Consider the following 25,814-nt stretch of genomic DNA (forward strand, 5'->3'; position numbering starts at 1 on the left):
GAGACTAAAAAATATATTTAAAGCAGTTAAACAGGTTTCTTTCAACCATTGTGTACAGTACAATAATGCTTAATCGAAATACGGTTTTGTCATGTCACCGCCTCTCCCTTCGAGATAACGACAGCTCTATCTACCGACAATGGCATCATGTGTTGTCTAAAAAATAACTGAGAGAATGAGTTTTGTCTTTTGAACGATGTCAACAAACTACAATTTTATTTTGTGCAATCGATATTCGTTGAAAAGGTAAGGAACAATCTTTTTTCATCTATTATACATGTCTTATATCATCGTGATGTTATTTTACTTTATGCGCATGCTAGTGCGATAAGTATCGCGCAATGTATGACAAAAGAATTGAGTTGTGAAAAAAGAATTGGGTCAAATCAAAGCTGAGTCACAGTAATATCATTCTACACACACAATAAGCCTCCAGGATGCAATAGATAGAGTAAGATTATGGCCCATGCTTGGATCTGAACATATTTTTCTATCTTAATATAATATAAGTTACATGTGTTATGTCAGTACTAAATGTAGACCCTTTTAGATTCGATTCGATATGGATTAGCCTGTCGATGATTGATGATAGAATAACGGTGTTTATCAATACTGCTGCCCTAGAAAAATAAAGATAACTAATTTATTATTAACTCAGTTGATCAAAAAAAGAACATCTCCACACATAATTCTGCAAATACACGCTAATATTCACACACAATGTTTTACCTTTTGCTTATTCATGTTTTTTTTAAACAGTGTATTGACTTGTTTGTTACATTTCTACTTGCCAGCCTCACAGTCCTTTGTTTCCTTAAAATTAAGAAGCATCATGCCTGGGGACCTCGTCAAATTGGAATGCTAGTTTGATTTGTTGAATAGTCAAGATTAAAGTTCCATTTTAACAGGTATTTGGAAGTATGTGTTCGTTGTGTGTGTTGTTGTTGGTGTTGTTTTGTTATTTTTTGTTTTGTAGAGAATCTTACCACTGAGCTATCCAAGCCCCGTCAACTAATATGTGTTTAACCTTTCTGACGCAAGCACACACACACACACACACAAATACACACTCATACGCAACACACACACACACACACACACACACACTCGCATGCACACAAACTTGTTCATTCTGTCAGCTCTCAAGCTACCCTATATCGCCTTAAGATGGAAACATTTTCTGTAACTTGATAAACTACGTAATTCACACTTTGTAGGAAATAACTATAAATATTGTCTCTTGAGTATGTCATGGGGTTTTGTTTTATTTTTCTTTCCTTCCTAGAATGCGCTAATATGGCAGGAGGAAAGAAGCGACAGACATCCATTGTCGACTGTAAAAATCTGAACAAAGTTCCAAGACTCGATCAAGCTTCCCCTGAAATTGACTGGTCGAAGTGCCTGTTTTGTCAAGAAATCATTGAAAATTCTCCTCTCACAAACCCTAAAAAAGCAACCAAGTTAAATTGTATTGAAGAAACGTATGTTGCCATTTCGGAGGATATCAAACTTTTTCATGACTCAGATAGATTGCCAATAGCATAGAAATTCAATATTAACCAACCTGTGAAATGTCTTGCTAATTTTTTGAGAGACAATGATGGACTTTACCATAAGAATTGCAGACACAGGTTTCATAAATCAAAACTCAAAAGGCTTGCAAAGAAGATAAATCAATGTAATAGTGAAGCAGTTGCAAGTCCTGATACAAGAGGCACATTAAACACATCACATGTAAGCAAACACTGCTTGTTTTGTAAGGGTTGTGAAGGGGAATTGACTGAGGTCCGGACTCTTGCTCTCTCACAAAAAGTCTACGAGGAAGCTGTCCTTCTTTCAGATACAAGTATTCTTAGAGTATTTGGTGAGGGTGATCTTATTGCGGTGGAAGCAAAGTATCATAAGCCTTGCCTTATACTGTTCCACAGAAGAGCAGACGATTTTAGATGTAAAAATACTTCAGACAACAAATACAAAACACACATTGCAGAATGCAAACAGGGTATTGTCAATTTTATTGATCAACAACAAGCTCGCACAGACACAAATGTTGTGTTTAAGCTGAATGATCTCTACAATTTACTTTTGTCAAAATTAAATGCCATAAATTGGTCGGATGTATATGTACATAAAACTAGATTCAATTTACTATCGAGAGTTCCTTCTTTAATGGAATACAGGGATGGGCGGGAAGTCTTGCTTACTTTCAAAGAGGGGAATATTATTTCACAAGCAGCTATTGCCGATTTAGATTCAAATGATGATCTTGCAATACAAAAAGCAGTTGATATTATAAGAGCAGAAATAAGAAATTATACATTCATATCACCCCTCAATATAGATCATGATAGCATTGTCAATAGTGTACCACACAAATTAGTGAAAATTGTGAATGGCATTTTTTAGAAATGGAAGCGAGTGTCACTTCAATTCTGGGGTTACACGAACAGATGTGGTTATCATTCTGATATCACAGTTTGTTGCATTGGGAATGGAAAAGTTTTTTGTCAACTTCGGTACAGGAAAACATAGAAGTGTGATACCTATCCACTCAATTGTTGAACCCCTGGGTCCTGAAAAATCTCTGGCTATATCCTTTTCCATGCCTTTACAGGGTGTGACAGTGTCAGCTCATTTGCAGGGAAGGGAAAGAAAATAGCATGTTCAGTTTGGGCCGCATTTGATGATGTTACAGACTCATTTAAAGCTCTTGCTAATAAACCCTCTACGGAACATATAGCCAGCCATTTCAATATCATCCAGAGATTTTTCTGTTTGTTGTTTGACAGAGCAACCAACTTATCTGCTGCCAATGAATGCCGGTATGAACTTTTTACAAAAAAGTCACGCCTTCCAGACAATATGCCACCAACTCGTGAAGCTCTCAAACAGCATTTAAATCGAGCAGTTTACCAAGCTGGTCATGTTTGGAAACGCTCTCTTGTTAAAGACCCTAGTCTTCCTTCCAAATCAGATTTTGGTTGGAAAGAAGATGGGATGCCAAAGTGGTCCACTTTGACTGACCTTACACATGCCTCACAAAATCTGATTAAATGTAACTGTTCATCAAAGGGATGCTCCAAATGATGCAATTGCGTTAAGGCATCTCTTCCATGTACTCTATTATGTGCCTGCAATGGTCACTGTTCTAGAGACAATGATCGACTTTAAACACGTTTTTCAGTTGTATGTTTTCAGCAAACTATGGAATTAAAAAGGGATGTAAATCTATAATGATGCTGCTGTTAAATATGTACACAGAAAAAAAAATATTTTAAATGGTTCAATTCTTCATTGAATAAATATGTATTGTACAATATATATAAATTTAAACGTGTTATTTGCTATATGATAGAAATACATTGTACTCTTATGTTTGAGAGTGATTGTACTTGTGTGTCGGGAGGAGAAGGGTACTTGCTTTGGCAGTTGAATTGTCTATTATTGTTTGTTTTTTAAAAAATCAAATTAATATTACTTGATTTTAGAGAATGTGAAGATTAAAAAATGTTTTTGAAATGCATGGCATTTCAAATATATGTCAGATTCTTAACTATTTAAACAGTTTCTAGGAAGGAGATATATTTTTTTTTTACTTTCCTGAAAAATCCCATTTGAATTTCGTATTTTCTTATATATTTCAATAAAATTCAAATGGAAAAATAATTTGTGAGTCCAGAGTACGCAACAGAATAACAAAATATCCACATTGTTATAAAATACTTATAAAACTGTAAATTTTTGAGGAAAAATTTTTTTTTTTTTTAATGCATTTTGTCACTTTTAAAGGGCAATAACTCTTTGTTCCATCTATTTTTCAACTCGGAGCCACCTATTTTCGAAATCCTCATAAAATTCTGCATTTTGTGTGAAAATTTCATGCTGGTTACACGATTTGCACAATTTGTCCATTAAAGGAACGGACTAAACATTGCCATCCAAAAGTATAACGGACGAACACACAAAACTCTGTGTAATCACGACTGTTTATAGTCTGGTTCATACAGTTTAGTGAGAATTACTCATAACGTGGATGGCAAAATGACAATAACAAAGACCAGATTGACGTCCTCTTCGCTCTTCTTCAGATAGAACGAAGTTGACGTCAGTCGGGTCTTTGTTATTGTTTTTTGCCATCCGCGTTTATGAGTATGAGTACTTCTCACTTGACTATTAATCAGACTAAACTTTTTAGGTTACACATAGTTTTGTGTGTTGGTCCTTTATACTTCCAGATGGCAATGTTGTGAGCTTCTAAGCCAAGCGCACACTATCTATAAAATGAAGCGAGCTATTTTGACTGGGTGAGGTCGTCTGGACCCACGCCCCCCACACCCCCATGATGGGCAGAGAGGTCACTTGCCGGTAGCTTGGATTGTTAAATCTGGCTGAAAGTACTTATCGTTAGACTGGCGGCCTATAAAAGATGTCAGCAAACAATGGGGGATGATTTATATTATTTGTTCATTTGGATTCAATAGTCTGATGTCACGTCACCCAGCAACGACGGCCATCGTGGTTCAAAACAAAGAAAATCGGTACTTTTTATTCTTCATGCAGGCTAGAACTTTTCATATGTCTTGTGATCAAAACGTGTAAAAGTCAAAACATGATCAGATTTATAATGAGGTTTTTTTTTTCCTCGGGATACGCTTTTATGCTCGGAGAAATATTTCATAAGGGCGTCCGCCATTGTTCCGATAGTTTAGAGCCAGTTATTAAGTTACCATGCGTCATTACGAGGGAAGTGACGTTATGACTGTTGAGGCTTATTGACCTGCATAATAAACAAGTGTTCACAGTTTTCGAAATATCCAACTTCACGATCGGTCATTTTATTGATGGTATGTATGCTTTTATCTTAAAAACTCAAAACCTCCGCCAGCCAGGATATAAATATAACGTAACAACACCCAAAACTGTGTGTAACCTTAAACGTTTATATTCTGATTGATGCAATTTATAGATGGTCTGCGCTTGGCTAAGAAGCTCACAGCGTTGCCGTCCGGAAGTATAGATGTATGAAGTTCATGTCACTCAGGTCTTTGTTATTGCTTTTTACCATCCGCGTCTATGAGTAATTCTCACTAAACTGTATTAACCAGACTATAAACAGTCATGATTACACAGAGTTTTGTGTGTTCGTCCGTTATTCTTCCGGATGGCAATGTTGTGAGCTTCTTAGCCAAGAGCATACTATATATAAACGTTCAAAGTTACACATAGTTTTGTGTGTCCGTAATATTTCCGGATGGCAATGTTGTGATTGTGGTCTATACATTTTCAAAGTTACACATTGTTTTGTGTGTTGGTCCAATATACTTCCGGATGGCAATGTGAGCTTCCTTGCCAAGGGCACACTATCTAAACGGACGCACACACAAAAGTATGTGTAACCTTGAACGTTTATAGTCTGGTTAAAATAGTTTAGTGAGAATTACTCATACCAGCGGGTGGCAAAAAGCAATAATAAAGACCTGAGTGACGTCAACTTCATACTATCTATAGTCTGATTAATACAATTTAGTGAGAACTACTCGTAAATATGGCTGACTAAAAGCAACAACAAAGAGCTGATTGACGTCAATGTCGATCCATGAACTTGGCCCCTGTGCATGTTTACATCTTTCATAAATCAGCGTGTTTGAATTTATTAAGAAATATCCAATCGTTGGACAGCAACAAATCATGTGATCAATGACTCGGTTGGACAAAAACCTGAATATATTATAGATAGAACGAAGATGACGTCACTCAGGTTTTTGTTATTGTTTTTGTCCATCCACTTTTGTGAGTGATTCTCAATAAACTATTATCCAAGCTATAAAAGTTCATGGTTACACAGAGTTTTGTGTGTGTTGGTCCGTTATTCTTCCGGATGGCAATGTTGTGAGCTTCTTAGCCAAACGCATTCTATCTATAGATATAACGAAGATGACGTCACTCTGGTCTTTGTTATTGTTTTTTGCCATCCACGTTTATGAGTACTTCTCACTAAACTGTATCACCCAGACTATAAACGTTCAAGTTTACACATAGCTTTGTGTGTTGGTCCTTTATACTTCCGGATGGCTATGTTGTGAGATTCTTAGACAAGCGTATACTATCTATAGATAGTATGCAGATGACGTCACTCAGGCCTTTGTTATTGTTTTTGCCATCCGCGTTTGTGAGTTGTTCTCACTAAACTGTATTAACCAGACTATAAAAGTTCATGGTTACACAGAGTGTGTGTGTTCGTCCGTTATACTTCCGGATGGCAATGTTGTGAACTCCTTGGCCAAGCGCATTCTATCTATATGGAAAGAAGTTGACTTCACTCAGCGCTTTGTTATTGTTTTTACCCAACCATTTTTTAAATTAGTACTCACTAAATTCTATCAATCAGATTATAAACGCTCAAGGTTACACATAGTTTTATGTGTTGATACGGTATGTCCGGTATTTTACTAAAACAGCAATACATTATATAGTTGGTCATTACATAGCAATACATTGTTGGTCGTCCCCTTTGCTACCATTAACTCACTCAATCCTAGAGATTTTGTTAAATTTCAAAATTGGAAATAGATGTATTAAAAATGACCATGTGCATTGAGAGTTTTATTCAAATATCATTAGCATGCAAAAACTAAAAACATTAGCTTTGATACTACGCCTATAATTTGTCTCATAAAAATATAATAAATAGGCATGGGGTAAAAGTAACCCCGTGTCAACTATGGATATAGTCGGTGTTAGGGTTGAGTGAGACGCTGGAGAAACTGGGATACCCTTTAGCTCCATAAGTCCCGAATAGCATCAAGGTTAACATCGTGACAATATAGCCGATGCATGAGTAAACGCTTCCTTGCCAAACAGTTTTTAAAAGATGTTTATTTAGTTTTCGACAGATTGACATCGAAATTGATTTGGATTCATTTTTAGAATTTTAAATATTGACTTGAAAGGGAAAACATTTAAGACGAGTAAAACTGTATTCGTTCGCATACGCACATGCAAAAAATGAAATCGCATAAGTAGCCTATCACTTGTTTGTAAATAGGCATACAAACACATACACATACAGACATAGCACACAGATTCATAAACAAACAACCAGTCTGGATCAAGCCATCCGTATCATGTTAATCATAGTCCTCATAGCCTGGGATACAAAGCAGGAACTTCCCCCCTTTGGTTATAATATCATGCCATGTAATGCCCCGACAATAGTATAGATATAGATGGTGATATGTTATGACGTATTGTACCTTGATGAAATGATTCCGTTGAATAATGATAAAAATGATGATGATAATAATAAAAGATAACAACATTAATGCAAATCGTAATACTTAATCATGATCATGATGACGATGATGATGATAATGATAACAAAAAAGCAACCCAATAATAATAATAATGATAAAATTACTACTCCTACTGCTACTACTCCTACTAATACTACTACTACTACTACTACTACTACTACTACTACTACTACTACTACTACTACTACTACTACCACTACTACTACTACTACTACTACTACTACTACTACTACTACTAACTACTACTACTACTACTACTACTACTACTACTACTACTACTACTACTACTACTACTACTACTACTACTACTACTACTACTACTACTACTACTACACTACTATACTACTAAATACTACTACTACACTACTACACTACTACTACTACTACTACTACTACTACTACTACTACTACTACTACTACTACTACACTACTACTACTACTACTACTACACTACTACTACTACTACTACTACTACTACACTACTACTACTACATACTACTACTACTACTACTACTACTACTACTACTACTACTACTACTACTACTACATACTACTAATAATAATAATAATAATAATAATAATAATAATAATAATAATAATAATAATAATAATAATAATAATAATAATAATAATAATAATAATAATAATAATAATAATAATAATAATAATAATAATAATAATAATAATAAATAATAATAATAATAATAATAATAATAAGAAGAAGAAGAAGAAGAAGAAGAAGAAGAAGAAGAAGAAGAAGAAGAAGAAGAAGAAGAAGAAGAAGAAGAAGAAGAATAACAATAATCATAATCATAATCATAATCATAATGATAATAATAATAATAATAATAATAATAATAAGAAGAAGAAGAAGAAGAAGAAGAAGAAGAAGAAGAAGAAGAAGAAGAAGAAGAAGAAGAAGAAGAAGAAGAAGAAGAATAACAATAATCATAATCATAATCATAATCATAATGATAATAATAATAATATAATAATAATAATAATAATAATAATAATAATAATAATAATAATAATAATAATAATGATGATGATGATGATGATGATGATAATAATAAATAATAATAATAATAATAATAATAATAATAATAATAATAATAATAATAATAATAATAATAATAATAGACGAGTGAAAGCGATAGTATAGTAGTAAACACATTACTTTAGGGCATTATATTTCACGCAAGTATTTAAACACGGGTATATCAGACAAAACACGTTTTTCTCACTTTTGGGCAGAAAACTTTTAATTAAAAAATTCGATGTAAAAAGTTGATTCCAATCTTTTCTAAATCTTAAACCTGAGATCTTCCGATGATTGTCTTGACAAGTTTGGGGTCGTGTAAATAGTGGATGATTTATGAAAGTAAAGAGAGAAAAAAAAACACTCCTCCCTCTCAAACCCCCCCCCCCTCCCTCTCAACCACCCCCCTCCCCCCCTCCCCCACCCCCTCCAAAAAAATAAAATAAAACAACCAAAAAACAACATCGCCACCCTCTCCAAAAATAAAAAAAAATAATTAATTAAAAAATCAAGCAAAGAAAACAAACACACACAAAAAATAAATAAATAAATAAATAAATAAATATCCGTTAAACCATTATCAAGATATGTACTCTTATTCGTACCCAAGTCAAGTAAAATAATGAGTTTAAAGTGAAAAATTAAAGGGCAGGCACTGGTGTAAGATAAAGATCTGAAAACGTGTATATGAAACAGTGCCAATACAATCTTCAGCCTGAAGCTCTGGAAGAAGACAAGAAAAAAAGCAGAGAGAAAAATACAAGAGAAAAAAAAAAAACCATCCCATCCCTAAATGATGAGGCAGGGTGACTTTTTTGGGATGTCTATCTGGCACTGTTTCATACACACTTTTTTCAGATCTTTATAAAGAAAATAAAGTATTTTCCTAAAGACATAAGGTCGGGGTCACAGTTATTCAACCAGTTTCTGACTGGATGCATTGCTTGACATGTGTCACAAGTCGAGACATCAAACCGTTCGGCTATCCCCTGGTCAACCGATCCAAGTCTATACTGCAACACACCGACAAAAGACTTTTCTTACTTTAGTTAGAAGAATTATAGTTCATCTCTTGTCTGGCATTCTAAGTGGCTGTTGACTTGTGATTCTTTGAGTGCATATATACCATAATGCGCTATTAAAAGTTGCATTTTGTGTTTTATTGTTATTCAGCTTTTAGCATTTAAATTTACCCAGCGTAATACCGTTTTGAGGTGGTGGGTTATAACTACTAAAAGCAACAAAACTGTAAACTGCCAACAAAAAAAAAAAGTTTTTAAAAAAGTAGTCCTTTGGAGCCATTTGGCCCATCGAGACGGAGTTTATCCCGGTTTATTTCGCGTGAAACGGACAAATGCAATTGCTTACTACCCTTTGGATAGGACCCTAGTCTGTCTCAAAGTACATTCTGCCAGATCTAACAGACCCAGCTACCCAATCACTGCCTGTTGGACAGGGGGAGGTTGGGGGACAGAAAAAATTCGAATGCACCTGGGATCGATCTCGGTCCCGTTGCGTGTAAAGCGAATGCTCTACCAACTGAGCTATCGGGACCATGTAAACTGACAAAACACGTTTTCTCTTTGTGCCAGAAATATTTTGATATATTTATCAACTGTCAAATGAATCAAAATGCCACTTGACTTGTCAAACATTTAAAAACCTGGGATTTCTCTGGAACTTGTTTGAAGTCTCAGGCTTAATTATTTTGATAAACAGAGGGAGTTGATGGAGAGGTCATCTTAATCCATCAACGTGTGAAGTATTTTTTTTTCAAGCCCAAATGAAAATACACTCCAGCACGGTTTCCTCGAACACGGATTCCTCGAACACACGGTTTCCTCGAACTCGTTCGAATGTCCCGAATTTTTTCCTTATTATTCTTTGTTATCATTCCATTCCTTCGTCGAACAAATGTTTACATCGAGCATGGTTTCCTCTAGCTAATTTCACCCAGCCAACGTAAACAAACAAACAAAAAAGTTTGTTGTTATTTAATTGCGCCCGGTGATTTCGACTACTGATGACTTACTGTAATATTGACATTTACTTTATGTGTGTATCGTGTGCATATGTCTACACTGCAATTGTGTGTATGCAGTATAGCCACTCACATACTCCATCGATGTTCCACATAAAAGAACCTCCCTGCTTCATCTCATCGCTTTGCAATTAGTTCCAATATCAATACCACGGGCCATGATGTGATAATGGTTGGCTAAGTCAGTAAATGAATGTTGAGATACAGTATTCCCCCCCCCCCCTTTCGACACATACATACACACACACACACACACACACACACACACACACACGAACAGACTTTGTAACATATCAATAAAGTAAATAATAATAACGTTCCCTTTATTCGTCCTCGTGCCGAAATTTGTCTTAGGGTTTATTTAAGGGGAAGACTGGAATAACCCAGATTTCAGCTGCAGCACAGCGCCGCAAATTGAGCTAGGTAGAGGTGGCTTGCTGATGGCCAAATAACACGGTGGATATTCGAACAAGGTATCGTTCTGGTACGATGCAAAGACCATACCGTTTACCCCCCCCCCCCCCCCCCCCTCGCCCCCATTTCCTCATCAAACGTCATGGCAACGACGGTTTCCTCGAATGTTTTTGCATTTCCCGAGGAGTTCGAGGAAACCGTGCTGGAGTGTGGACGTTTTGCCAATGTATGTATGACAGAACTATGACTAGAAATGCCATTATCAATACTGTGCAAAATACGACAAAGGATAAATATAAGTGTGATGGTTTCAATATGCAATTAATGACGTTTAAATATCAATGAACTGTCAATCAAATTATACAACTAGCTTGCTTGATTCCGGACGTTTAGGAAATATTTCTTTTGTTGCATTCATAATACAACGAATAACAAACAACATACCCTGATCACGTTTCTAGTTTGTTTGTTTTTTAATGTTTGAAAGTAAAGCATCTAGGTCTCAAGTCTAAAGCAGATGTTGGAGATTGCTTTCCACACTAAATACAAATTCTATTTTATTCAGTACAAATTACCCTTTTAACGCCCTTTTTGTTTATAGTCACACTCTTAAAATAATATGACACTAACTAAATAATACAAGGTTACGATTAAGTTTATAATGTTTTATGGAGCACGATGGATAATCTTTTTTTAAATGTAGGTAGTTTCTAAATTTTAACATTTCAAATAATCCAAACCTCAAATCATTTTTTTGACAACCCCCCCCCCCCCCCCCTCCCCCCTGACATAGTTCCGTTTTGAGACGACTGGTTACAGTTGTGAATGATTTTAGATTATAAACAACAGAGAATGGATCGGTGCGTGTTCGGGAAACAATGCCGTGGTGTGTATGTCTCTCGCCCTCTCTCTCTCTCCCTCTCTCTCTCTCTCTCTCTCTCTCTCTCTCTCTCTCTCTCTCTCCCCTCTCTCTATCTCTATCTCCCACTCTCTTCCCCCCCCCCCTCTCTCTCTCTCTCTCTCTCTCTCTCTCTCTCTCTCTTCCCTCCCCCTCTCTATCTCTATCTCCCACTCTCTTTCCTCTCTCTCTATCTATCTATCTCTCTATCTATCTCCCACTCTCTTTCTCATCTCTCTCCCTCTCTCTATCTCCCACTCTCTTTCTCTCTCTCTCTCTCTCTATCTATCTATCTATCTATCTATCTATCTATCTATCTATCTATCTGTGTGTGTGTGTGTTGTGCGGTTTGTGTGTGTGTGTGTGTGTGTGTGTGTGCACGTGTGGTTTTGTTTGGGTTGGTGTGTGGGGAGATGGGGGGGGGGGGGGGGGGGGGGGGGGTGTTAAAGACCGAGAATTCAGGATATTTTGTTTATAAGACAGTTCGACAGGAGAGTGTATAATTAAATTATATTATTACGCATAAAACGTTTTAAAAGTCTTCGGTCTTTATCCAGAAGTCTTTTGTGTATCAAAGCGTATTCACATCTATTCTTTTCATTCACCAACTCATACAAAAGGATTTATTGATGCTTTTGCTAAGTATGAATTAGAATTCATTGTTTTTTAATCTTTAAATTTAACCAAAAAACAAAAAACAAAAAAAAAAAAAAAATCGAGTCACGCGTTGAGTTATGACTTTAAAAAAACCCTCTGCCGTCATAATAATATGGAAATGATGTACACACAATAATTATCAAAATTACCTAAGCTTGAATTACAAAAACTATTCTGCAAACCCGGGTTTTCGTCTCTTCAGACATTAAAATGTTCGCTTTTCCCTGAATTCCATTTCAAAGTTTCATTTCGCGGTCATTAGACAAAATTTCGCATCTCTGGTTTCGATTAAAAACGAGTTCCTCATTTTTGACCAACACCGACCATGAGCTGAATTGTGGAAATATTGCCAGTGTTTTTCTTTTACTTTCGTGTTAAAGGCTCTATAAAACACTCTCTCTATATATATATTTCTTTGAAAGTATTTGAGTCCAGATTGTTGTTGTTGTGATACACTTAGAGTTCTAAGCTCGTCTAATACCCTGTTTCGAAGATGGCTCTAAAGGCGATTTTCATTGCTTTTATCCTGGCGCTCCCCGCAATCGGTAAGTATGGAATTGGAATATTCCAATTGGAATATGGATTAGAATTAAATAATATAAAAGATGATTAAATGGCCCATGACGAATTTAATTGGGGTCCAGATTACCAAATGTGTAGACACTCTCTGTACAAGGAAATGCAAAGGGAACGGTTTCGTTTCAAGTTGTTTTTTTTTTAAATTTTCATTCTGACCTAGCTCCCTCCAGAAGAAATTAGATAGCTTGGTCCATTAGATCTGGCAGAAAGTACTTTTTGAAAGACTAGCGTCCGATCCAAAGGGTAGCAGATAATTGTTACTCTCTTTTTAACACCGCAGAACCCTGGATAGACTCGAGCTCAATAGACCCATTAGCTTCGAAGGACTTTTTAAAGACAAAACTATCATTTCAAACGCGAGAAGCTGTATATATGTCCACCCCGACGTGTACTTATTTGCAGGTCTGATTACCTAAATTGGGCTCATTGTTGTAATGGAAATACCTTCAAACAAACGCAGATTGTTGTCCGTTATCACAGTGTTGAAACAAGCCCATACGCGCGCCTGTTTAACAGCCCTGAAAATATGTGGACGTAGCCGACCCCCCCCCCCCCTTTTTTTTTTTTTTTCTTAATCAAGGCTCCTTATCTTATTATATATTTGGCTAAATTGGTTTTTTTGAAGGCACTGGACAAATCGTCACCAAAGTTTGCATGATGTTTACATTTGACATGAAGATGATTTGTGTTTATTCTCAGATTGATTAGACACCGTGATGAATTTATCAAAATATCAAATTTGTTTTTGTCAAATCCCATCAAAAACAGACGCTATCATATTAGCACGTGAGTTGTATGTCCACCTTCTTTATTAGTGTGTATGACAATGAGGTATGAGTAATTGCATGGAATTGATACCAGTTAGTTGTTCCTCTCATTACTTGGAATACAATCAAATTCTTAAAATATATATCAACCATTTTCTTGTCGTAACATTGGCAAAGAATTCTACGATAAGTGAGCGAAATACATAAGATATTAATAAATGCTAAAAATATTTCTCCGTGCCCAAATAAAAAGCTCCATGGAGTTCTTTTACGATGTTTTAAAATGTATCGTCTATTAGGACAATAGAAATTGAGTTCCAATTTTCTTCAACACTTGAATAGTAAATTTTGAGTTGTTCATTGAACAGATAGCTATGCTTGTAATATAGTTAGTACTCACCAATCGCCACGAGACCGACGCGCACATATTTCCAGGCCTGATAACTAAACGCCTCGTACATTTTTGTAATGGAACATTTTTATTTTTTCTGCGTTTGAGAAAATGTCCATCACAACAATGTGCCGATAACAATATGGATGATAAGAAAACCAAGAACAAAACTATTTTTCATCTTGTTTGAAGAGCCACCCACTTTACTTATTCTAGACAAAAAGGGAGGGACAGGTGTTGTCAATGGTTCCAGAATTACAAAAATTAGACAAGTATTTGCAATGCTAAAACCAGTATGCCGAAACAAGCACATGCATACCAGGAAATAAAAAATCAAGATTTTCAATACCAACGTGAAATCCTTCTTACTGTATGGGCAGAAACATGAGGTCAAAATAAAGACCTGGAACATAAACTGCAGATTTTCATCAAATTCTGAACTTCAAATGGGGGATAAGGCCATAAATGACACCTTATAAGAATGTTGTAAAACTTGAAACTTGAGCTTGTATATAGCGTAGTATCGATTAAACGTTTTCAAAGCGCTCTACAAGGGGTCCTTGACCAACAGTAATAATTAACATGTAGAAAGAGACATGACGCCTGTTAGGCGATAATACAATTTTTTCTTCCGACAGCGACAACACTGTTAAAGGCCATTACATGAGGTACTCATTTTACACCTGAGTACGGTGAGGGAATGTGTTTAAAGAGCCTTTTCCAATGACTCAATTATTCGCCGAGCGAAGCTCAAACCCATGATATATTCTTCACTTCATTTAACTTTATCTTTTCTTGTCCAGCCAAGTGACCATCTCATAATCTCAACATCCTCATTTCTGCCCCCTCAACTTTTTAAAAATCTTGTTTGTCTGTTGTAGCTGATGTCTCTAGTCCATACAACAGTGCTGGTCTTACAAAAGATGTATATATTTTTCCCTTCAGCCTTACATTCCTCAAGTATTCCATTCTGCCTGTATCCTCTTCTTAACCTCCACCTCATTGCCCCCATCTCCTTGTACAGTTGTGCCTAAGTATTTGAATTGGTATGTCTCTGGCACATCCTCTTCTCTTATCTTTATTGGTGGTTCTGCTCTCTGTTGTCCGATGCACAAATATTCTGTCTGCTTACCCATAATCCCCTCCTTTCCAACACCCGTCTCTGTAACGACTCAGGGTATAGACTATGTTAATTCAATTTAATTATAATTAATAATGTGGAAAATTGACAACAAATACATATTTTGACAATCCAGGACGGAGTAATTTTTTAAACTAAATTAATACAAAAACAACGTCTTATTATGTTTCTAAGTAACAAAAGGTGCTAATACGTTCACGCAGTCACCATTCACACTCACATGCAAAACATGCACAACACAAGATGCGTACCGCTATAAAGAACCCAAAGATAATTAAACACAGCCGAACAACTCCAATATATTTCAATACATGTTACATTCTCCAACCCTCCAGTTCCCTTTCTGCCTCAGCTTTTGTATCATTCAAAAGTACTGTATCATCCGCATACATCATGTTCCATGGTGCCTCTCGCCGAATGGGTTCTGTTAGTCTGTCTTTGATTAAAACTCGTTAATACTCGCATCAATACAGGTTTTAATGATCATGAAATAAAAACCGTAATAAAAGACACTCGTTGATTATCTGCTATATAGATAGTTCGAAGATGATGTCACTCAGGTCTTTGTTATTGTTTTTGCCATCCGCGTTTTTGAGTAATGCTCACTGAACTGTATTAACCCGACTATAAAAATTCATTGAAACACACAGTTTTGTGTGTTGGTCCGTTATACTTCCGGATGGCAATGTTATGAGCTTCTTAGCCAAGCGCATACTATCTATAGATAGTTCGAAGATGGCGTCACTCATGTCTTTGTTATTGTTTTTTTTTGCCATCCGCGTTTATGAGTACTTCTCACTAAACTGTATTAACCAGACTATAAACCTTCAAGGTTACACACAATTTTGTGTGTTGGCCAGTTTTACTTCCGGATGGAAGTGTTGTGAACTTCTTAGCCAAGTGCATACTATGTACATCATAGCAACTCTTATGATTATAAATATCACAAAGACTTACTAACAGAGCACATTGTATAGAGAAGTTAGCTTGAGAATCCAAGTAGGTCCATTTTTCTTAAACAATCAGGGACTTTGGACTACAATCACAGATGACATTGAAAATTTCTGCCTTCGTTTGGAGGAATCAAAGGCCTTAATTTTTAATTCCTTAAAAGCTTTTTATATATCGCAATATCCACTTAATGTGCTCAAAGGGCTTTACAAGGGGTCCCTGATCAACAGCAACACGTGACATGGAGAACGAGACATCAAGCTTGTCAGGCGATGTTACAATTTTCTCCGTACAGAGATAACGCTGTTAACATCCAGGTACTCATTTTACACCTGAGTACGGTGAGGGAATATGAGTAAAGAGCCTTTTCCAAGGACTCAACTATGCGCTCGAGCGAGGCTCGAACTTAGGACCTTCCGATCCGAAAGCGAGTGTCATACCACAAGACCAGATCACCGCACAATTAGTTGCATGTACTTATTTGCGGGTCTGATAACCTGATTTTTATGGGCTCATCGTTGTAATGGAAATACTCTCAAACCAATTCAACTTAATAACCACTAATACAATATCAAATCAAGCCAATAAGTTTGTCCGGTCGGTTATCAGACCTGCAAATATGTTCAAGTCGGTTGATGGAGAATATATCAGCTTTCTTTCGTTTAAAAAAAAAAAAATTGATGTGGAAGGTACTAGTAGGAATTGGCTTTAGTAGAAACATATGCCAGATGTTTTTGACTCGATAAACCACAAAATATTGATAATTTTGAAAAATGAAAATACAGAGAACAATTTGCTTTATGACAATTATATATATTTTTAAAACTGGGCTTGTAGATTCTATGATAAAAAGATAAGCGAATAACTTTTTTCACAAGCATTGATGTATGGAATTAATAATTGATTCTCTTTTATAGAAGGATCGAAATTAATGTCATTCAGCTCTTTGTTATTGTTTGTAGACAGCTATTTTAATGAATAGTTCTCACTAAATGATATCAATCAGACTTATAAACTTGTAATGTTGCACATTGTTTTGTTTGTTTGTTATATCTGGCTGGTACATGTGAGTATTTTACCGAAACGCATAGCACCAATAAAAGGGAGCACGCATACTGACGGTCAAAACTGTATTTATGCATACATATTGTAAGATATCGAGCACCCAGCAAAGAAGATTGAATAACAGCTGACTTGAAAAGCTGGAGGTCATGTCAGAACTACGAAATGATCATCAAAAGGCGGAAATTCAGTTTTTTTCTGTCACATATTGGATTCAGTAGTCTGATGTCACGCCGCCCGGCAACGGCGCCCATCTTGGTTCTAAACAAAGAAAATCATTACTTTTTATTCTTCAAGCTGGCTAGAACTTTTCATATTTGTTGTGACCAGAATGTGTAAAAGTCAAAACATGATCAAATTTATGGGGTTTTTTTCCTCTGGATACGCTTTATGCTCGCCGGAGAAATATTTCACACGGGCGTCCGATATTGTTCCGATAGTTGAGAGCCAGTGTTGCTAAGTTACCATGCGTCATTAGGAAGGAAGTGCCGTTACGACTATTGAATCCTATTGCGGCTATGTGGTCTAGTGGTATGACACTCGCTTTCGGTTCGGAAGGTCCTGGGTTCGAGCTTCGCGCTCGGCGCATAGTTGAGTCGTTGGAAAAGGCTCTTTACTCACATTCTCTCAGCGTACTCAGATGTAAAATGAGTACCTGGCCGTTAACAGCGTTGTCTTCGTCCGAAAAAATTGTAATATCGCCTAACAGGCGTCATGTCCCGTCCTACATGTTAAATGTTGCTGTTAACCAGGGACCCACCTTGTAAAGCGCTTTGAGCACATTTAGTGGGTATTACGCTATATAAAGCTCAATTTTATATTTTATGCCGAATCCGATGCACCCTAATGAAAGATGTAGTGCAGAGGAAAATGGAGGGCAAACGAGGAAGAGGAAGACCGAGGTCCAGTTATTAGATAGAACGAAGATGACGTCACTCAGGTCTTTGTTATTGCTTTTTGCCATCCGCGTTTATGAGTAATTCTCACCAAACAGTAAATTAACTAGACTATAAACGTTTAAGGTTACATATAATTTTGTGAAATGGTCCGTTATACTTCCGGATGGCAATGTTGCGAGCTTCTTAGAAAAGCGCATACTATCTATAGAAAAATATCCAAGAATGGACAGATATGAATGGAAGAGACTTACTATAGATTGTATGCGCAACATTGCCATCCGGAAGTATAATGGACCAACACACAAAACTGTGTGTAACCATGATCGTTTATAGTCTGGTTAATACAGTTTAGTGAGAATTACTCATAAACGCGGATGGCAAAATACAATAACAAAGGCCTGAGTGACGTCAACTTCGAACTATTTATAGATAGTATGCGCTTGGCTAAGAAGCTCATAACATTGCCATCCGGAAGTATAACGGACCAATACACAAAACTGTGTGTAACCATGATCGTTTATAGTCTGGTTAATACAGTTTAGTGAGAATTATTCATAAACGCGGATGACAAAAAACAATAACAAAGACCTGAGTGACGTCATCTTCGAACTATCTATAATATGATACCGTCAACAGACGGAAGGAATGGGCAGACATTTAAATTTGTCATCGCAGAGTGCGGGCAACCAACGTCAACCAGGAAGACGTGGATAGTAAGCGTAGCCATCGTTATGTTATAGATAGTATGCAGATGACGTCACTCAGGCCTTTGTTATGGTTTTTGCCATCCGCGTTTTGAGTTGTTCTCACTAAACTGTATTAACCAGACTATAAAAGTTCATGGTTACACATAGTTTGTGTGTTGGTCCGTTATACTTCCGGATGGCAATGTTGTGAACTCCTTGGCCAAGCGCATTCTATCTATAGCCTGATACTGAAATCCAAAAGGACTGGCATTTTGACGTCATTATTTGGTTTTTGCACCGCCTAGTGAGTTGTCGTTAGTAGAGCTAATGGAAACATGTTATTTCATTGGTTGAACTATTGAATACAACTCACGATTTGTTTTCTTTTGTGGCAAAAGACTGGCATTTTGACGTCATTATTTGGTCAATATCAGGCCATAACTTTACGAAGGCCACGTGGTAAGTAAGTAATGACTCAGCAAGTACGAAAGCGTTTTCATGCCGATATATTATTCTAACAATATCAACCCCTCCTCACGATATTATTATTGTTATTATCATAATGTATTAAACATCTTACCATTATCTGTTACGTACATTGCAACTCCGCCCACCAGTCGACCCGAAAGGATAATTACATAGTGTACAAGATGTCACATTCCTTTACATAACTATTATGTTGTTGACTTTGGGGTTTTTTTTGGATGGTTATTTTTAATATAATATCTATAATAATATTATGTGACCCAACTCCTTAAACCTGTTTGTTGTTGCATGTTGGGATAAATATATTTTTATAGCTATAACCACGCCCCTCGTACAGTTGTCCGAATGTAAACAATTACAGTGTTTATTCAAACATCTTCACGGCACGACCATCGATTGTATGGGTTTAAGTAAAATACTTACTTAATTCTACACGCCTGATCAGTCGTACTATCAAAAAAAAAAAAACCCCAAAAAAACCCAACAAAAACAAAATGGAAAAAAAAAACCCCAAAAAACTATAATATGTAACCTTTTAACGTTTATAGTCTGGGTGAGAGAATCTGGTGAGAGATTAATGGCAGAACTAGAAGCAGTAACGAAAAGTGAAGTAATGTCACCTTGCTTCTGTCTATTATTTATATACAACAAAGTTACATTTGTCCGAGCGGGCTTAAGGGTGTGTCACAAATTCTGCATTTTGATTGGTCAAAAATATATTGATTAATTGGGTGCTGAAAATGGAGCTATAGAAAAAAAAAGTGTGATATTTATATAACACAAATGCCTTCTCCACAATTTGTCACCTCTGAAGAAAGAATGAAGGGGATGTCTCTGCTCTTAGTTATTGTTTATTTTATTTTTAGTTCTCCCTAAAAAATAGATGATATAGACTAAATCAGACTATAAACGCTTTAGGCCACACATAGTTTTGTGCGTTGATGCACTTCTTCTGGTGGGAAGATGTTGTGAGTATTTAACCATGCGCTTGAGCGAGGCTCAAACCTAGGACCTTCCGATCCGAAAGCGAGTATCATACCACAAGACCAAATAGCCGCACTTCAATTTAAATAATAAGAAAATGTTTATTCTAATGTGTAATTAATGCAGTTTTTGTCTGGAAACTGTCATCGTAATTGAAATGCCTTTAATGCATTTATAATCGAGTGGCAATATACTCGTATTTGGACCGGTTGTTCCTTGGTTCGAGTGCCGCTCCGAGCGTCGCAAAGTTGAGACGTTGGAAAAGGTTATATACCCACAATGTCGCAAACAACCCCCCCCCCCCTAAAAAAAACCCCAAAAAAAAAACAAACAAAAACAAACAAGCCAAAAACCCCACACAACAACAACAGCAACAAACTTAATGTCTCAATAAAATTGATTAAAATCTTATATTTTCTTACCGTACCTGTAATGTCTTTTATTTAATTTAATTAATTAATTTTTTTTTTTGCAGCGTCGTCACAATGCGAACCGGAAATCATGCAATCATGCCTAGAACTAGTGCAAAATAATCCGAGTCCGGATGAACTTTGCCAGTAAGTAATGGACAATGAAAATAATAATATTGATGATGATGATGATGATGATGATGATGATGATGATGATGAGTGTAGATGATGATGATATGATATATATGATATGATGATATGAATGATAATAATATATATAATATAATAATATGAATAATAATAATAATAATAATAATAATAATAATAATAATATATAATAATAATAATAATAATAATAATAAAATAATAATAATAATAATAATATATAATATAATAACAATAATAAAATGATATAATAATAATAATAATAATAATAATAATAATAATAATAATAATAATATATAATAATAATAAATAATAATAATAAATAATAATAATAATAATAATATAATAATAAATAATAATAATAATAAATAATAATAATAATAATAATAATAATAATAATAATATAATTAATATTAAATTTAAATTATTATTATTATTATTATATATATTATTATTTATTATATTATTATTATTATTATTATTATTATTATTATTATTATTATTATTATTATTATTATTATTATTATTATTATTATTATATAATAATCTATTATATAAAAAAACAGGGTTTGGGATCAACATTGTTCCGTAAAGCCAATGTAAAATTTTCATCATCGAGCACAGAATTACTGGCAAACCTAAATAAAAATATAAAACTATTTTTACAGACTGATATAAGGGTAATTTGCAAACCCTCTGTATATTTCAGGTTAATTGCATTCAATAGTCTGATGTCACGTCGCCCAGCAACGGCGGCCATCGTGGTACTAAGCAAAGAAAATCTGTACTGTTTATTCTTCATGCTGGCGAGAACTTTTCATATATCTTGTGATCAGAATGTGTAAAAGTGAAAACATGATCAGATTTATAATGGTTTTTTGATACGCTTTTATGCTCGTCGGAGAAATGTTTCATAAGGGCGCCCGCCATTCTTCCGATAGTTTAGAGCAAGTTACTAAGTTACCATGCGTCATTACGGGGAAAGTGACGTCACGACTGTTGAAGCGTATTCTATCATCCCCGTTAGTCGAGGCACTTTGCATTTAAAGTAAACTAATTTCTTTCTAGGGTTCCGATACATTTTCGGATAGATTTAGTCCTCAGGATCATTATCCGAAAAGTTTACCAACTAAAACCCAACTAATTTTTAAGGTCAAAAAGTCAAATTCAGCAAATTATGCCCCTAAAAAATATTCAATTCTATTATTTTCACGTGCTTTAATCAGTGTTTGTTTTATTGTGCTAAAATTTGAAGTGAATGCAAACAATATTTTGGAGTTACAGCACGTTTTAATCAAAATTATAACAAGTGTAAAAGAAGGATTTGAGATTTAAGTTGTTTTGTTTTTTTAACCAATTACTCAATTTATATCTTATTCCAAATAATGTTGACTGTAGACGGTATTATAATATATTTTTTAATGTTTTGACAATATTTATTATAAGAAAAGCCTCCAGAAACAATATACCAGAATTTTATAAATATTAAATTGCATTATCATCGATTTTAAGGTCAACGGTCAAATTTGCAAATTATGCAAAAAAAAAAAAACAAAAAAAAAAAATTCAAATTCAACCTATTGTACAAATTTGCTTGACATGGTGTATATTTTACTGTGCTGAATTTTTAAATAAATCAAATAAACGGTTTTAGAGTTATGGTATGTTTTAGTCAATATTGTAACACGTATACAGAAAGATATCGCAACTTTGAAAACCAATTTCTTTATTTACCGGAATGCTTTTGAATCTATATTTCCATAAAATTTCGATACAAATGGCACAGAAATAATTAAATGATGATTTTTTTGGGAAAAAGCCAGGTTCAAGGTCCATAATACCAAAAGTTTATCAAAATCGAATTACACTGTCATCGACTTTTTAAGGTCAAAAGGTCAAATTGCAAATTACGCCAAAACATTCAAATCCATTATTTTTCATAAATGCGCTTGATATGGTGTCCAATATATCGCCCTAATTTTTTTTTGTTAGGCGATATTACATTTTTTTTTCGGAAAGAGACAACGCTGTCAAGGGCCAGGTACTCATTTTACACATGAGTACGGTGAGAGAATGTGAGTAAAGAGCATTTTCCAAGGAATCAACTATGCGAGGCTCGAACCCAGGACATTCCGATCCGAAAGCGAGTGTCTTACCACAAGACCACATAGCCGCACATAAGAATAAGATCAAAGGTGGAGGGATATCTGTCTCCGATACAGAGCGGATTCAGAAAAGAAAAATAATAATGATAATAATAATAATAATAATAATAATAATAATAATAATAATAATAATAATAATAATAATAATAATAAAATAATAATAATAATAATAATAATAATAATAATATAATAATAATAATAATAATAATATAATAATAATAATAATAATAATAATAATAATAATGACATTGATATTTACTTCATATACTACCTTTCTCACTGTATTTTATATTTGACTGGAGAAGGATTTTCATCTCTAAACGGTCTATGTTTAGTATTTTCTTATTTTTCTTCTTTCTAAAAAGAGTGTAATATTCAATAATTTTGCACATATCTCTTTAGTCCACAGCTTCTAGCGCGGCTATGTAGCCTTGTGATATGACACTCGCCTTCGGATCGGAAGGTACTGGGCTGAACCCGTTCTGAGCGGCAAATAGTTGAGTCTTTACTCACATTCCCTCACCGTACTCAGGTATAAAATGAGTACCTGGTCGTTAACAGATTTATCCCTGTCGAAAAAAAAAATTAACATCGCCTAACAGGCGTCATGTCTCGTTCTACATGTTTAGTCTTGCTGTTGGCTTGGGACCAATTGTAAATCGCTTTGAACATGTTTAATGGATACGTTGCTATATAAAAGCTCAACTCTTTTTTCTTTCTTGATAAGGTGAATTTTAAACTATGATGTCTTCTTCCAGTGTAAAAAGTATTCCTCCTCTATCCTCTATGATCGTTTTCAAATGTTCTTTTTTACTGCCCCCCCCTCCCAAATAAAATAAAATAAAATTATAGGAACTTCAAATTAGCATATTCTTGCTTGTCTGATGTAAAAGAAAACTGTGCCGGAGAACCGATGTCTGAAGCGGCAGGGGACTACTTATCAAGTATTAAAGAAACCATGAAAACCAATGATTGTCAAGGTAGGACAAATGCGCCTCTGTTTGTGTGTGTCTGTCTGTCTGTCTGTCTGTCTCTCTCTCTCTCTCTCTCTCTCTCTCTCTCTCTCTCTCTCTCTCTCTCTCTCTCTCTCCCTCTCTCTCTTTCTCTCTCTCTCTCTCTCTCTCTCTCTCTATATATATATATATATATATATATATATATATATATATGTATATATATATATATATATATATATATATATATATATATATATATATATATATATATATATATATATCAAGGACAACTATACTGAAAGGACAATCATATGGAATCTTCAGGCAACGCTAGTGGGGGCCAACAAAAAATATATAAAATTTACACCAAAATAACAGCAGGGGCATTATTTTATGGCAAGATCTACCTTTTTAGAGAATGATTGTGAATTCTGGGTCCAAAAAATATTTAATGATTATTATTATCAGCAGTGAATAGGAGTAGCCAAGAAACGGAAAGCATGAGTAGTTAGATATTCTAAAAACTGACCTTATAGTGATTGATTCAGGATGATTTCTTTAGAAGCTTGATTAATGAATGTACATGTAAAATGATGATGAAGATGAAGGTGAACAATTAGATGAAGGGGAAAGGAGATGTAAAACAGCAACAAAGGGAGGTAATCTGCGGAGGATGATCTCAAGAAAAAGATGAATACCAAAATATCTACTAAGGGATACAATAGTCGGATTTTTAATAAGGGGCGCATCTTTGTCTTCTTTTTCTCAGCTGTTCACAATGTACAGCTGCAAAAATTTGTATGAACCTCTGGATCATTTTGTCCTAGTAAAATATATTTTTTCACGAATTTTAAAACAACAGGAAAGAATTTCGCTTATTACAGCTATATTAAAATCGATAACTAGTAAGTATTGGAATCTAAATATGATTATAGTGTCAAAAATATGATTTTCCGCTTATCCATTTTGAAAGAATTTGTTAAAATGGAATGTTCGGTTAATTGAAACTTATTATGATGTCTGTACAGAATCCGAATATGAAGGAACGACAGACATGTTTACATTTTATAACAATCAATATACGTTATTGATGATTACAAATGAAAGTGAACATTACGCGCTTCCAACATTATTTTGATTTTAAATTTTTGAGAAATAGCTTGTTCTTTATGCCAAAGAGGATTACATAAATTTAATGTAGACCAGTCAAAAGTAGAAATTCATCAATTTATGATACAATGTTTCCACAAATATGTGCTTGTGTTCAACAACAACAATAACATGCAAAACTGAGGGTTGATTGTGAAATTCCAATTCCATAGCTGTCCTCTTTATGTAATGACTTATCGATAGATAAAAGTGGACTTCTTTTCACAGCCTTACGAGAGAGGAACCGATAGAGATTCCGTATCATATCGTATTGTTTAAGAGCTTATAGGTTTAAAAGAAAACTTAAAATGCTGTGTGAAACGTTCATGCATAGATACAATTTTTCAAAGTTAACTATAAACATTCATTGTTAATTTGACAATTTTGAGTATTTAATCACTAGTTTAAATGAGTTAAAGCTAGAGATTTATATCAGTCTTCGGTAATTGTGACGTGATGTAAATAAAAAGCAATAAATTACAAAGTCAAAATGGGATGCAAACTACATTAGTTGTTACTTTATAACAGTTAATGTGTGTTGCTTTTATTCGGAAAATAGTATGATATGAACTCATAACCCCTAGCCGGAACTACCGTGTCACAAGATTATTTTGAAAAACGATGAATTCATCTTATTTTGTAGCGAAAATGTTTACAT

General features: G+C 34.8%; 1 protein-coding gene across 6 annotated transcripts in view; it reads left to right on the forward strand.

Moving 5' to 3' along the window:
• The first annotated feature begins 12,468 nt into the window (after window positions 1–12,468).
• Window positions 12,469–25,814, forward strand: part of LOC144976952 (uncharacterized) — a 111,822-nt gene continuing 98,476 nt past the window's right edge. For all 6 annotated transcript variants that reach the window (XM_078921586.1, XM_078921590.1, XM_078921591.1 and 3 more), the window contains exons 1-3: window positions 12,469–12,910; window positions 20,787–20,868; window positions 23,904–24,031. In XM_078921586.1, coding sequence (XP_078777712.1) covers window positions 12,859–12,910; window positions 20,787–20,868; window positions 23,904–24,031 — 262 coding nt within the window. In that variant the 5' untranslated portion in view covers window positions 12,469–12,858. The remainder of the gene's footprint in view (window positions 12,911–20,786; window positions 20,869–23,903; window positions 24,032–25,814) is intronic.

Source organism: Berghia stephanieae, chromosome 7, assembly GCF_034508935.2.
Source record: "Berghia stephanieae isolate SIO BIC M18660-M18661 chromosome 7, UCSD_Bste_1.3, whole genome shotgun sequence".
NCBI classification, from domain to species: Eukaryota; Metazoa; Mollusca; class Gastropoda; order Nudibranchia; family Aeolidiidae; genus Berghia; species Berghia stephanieae.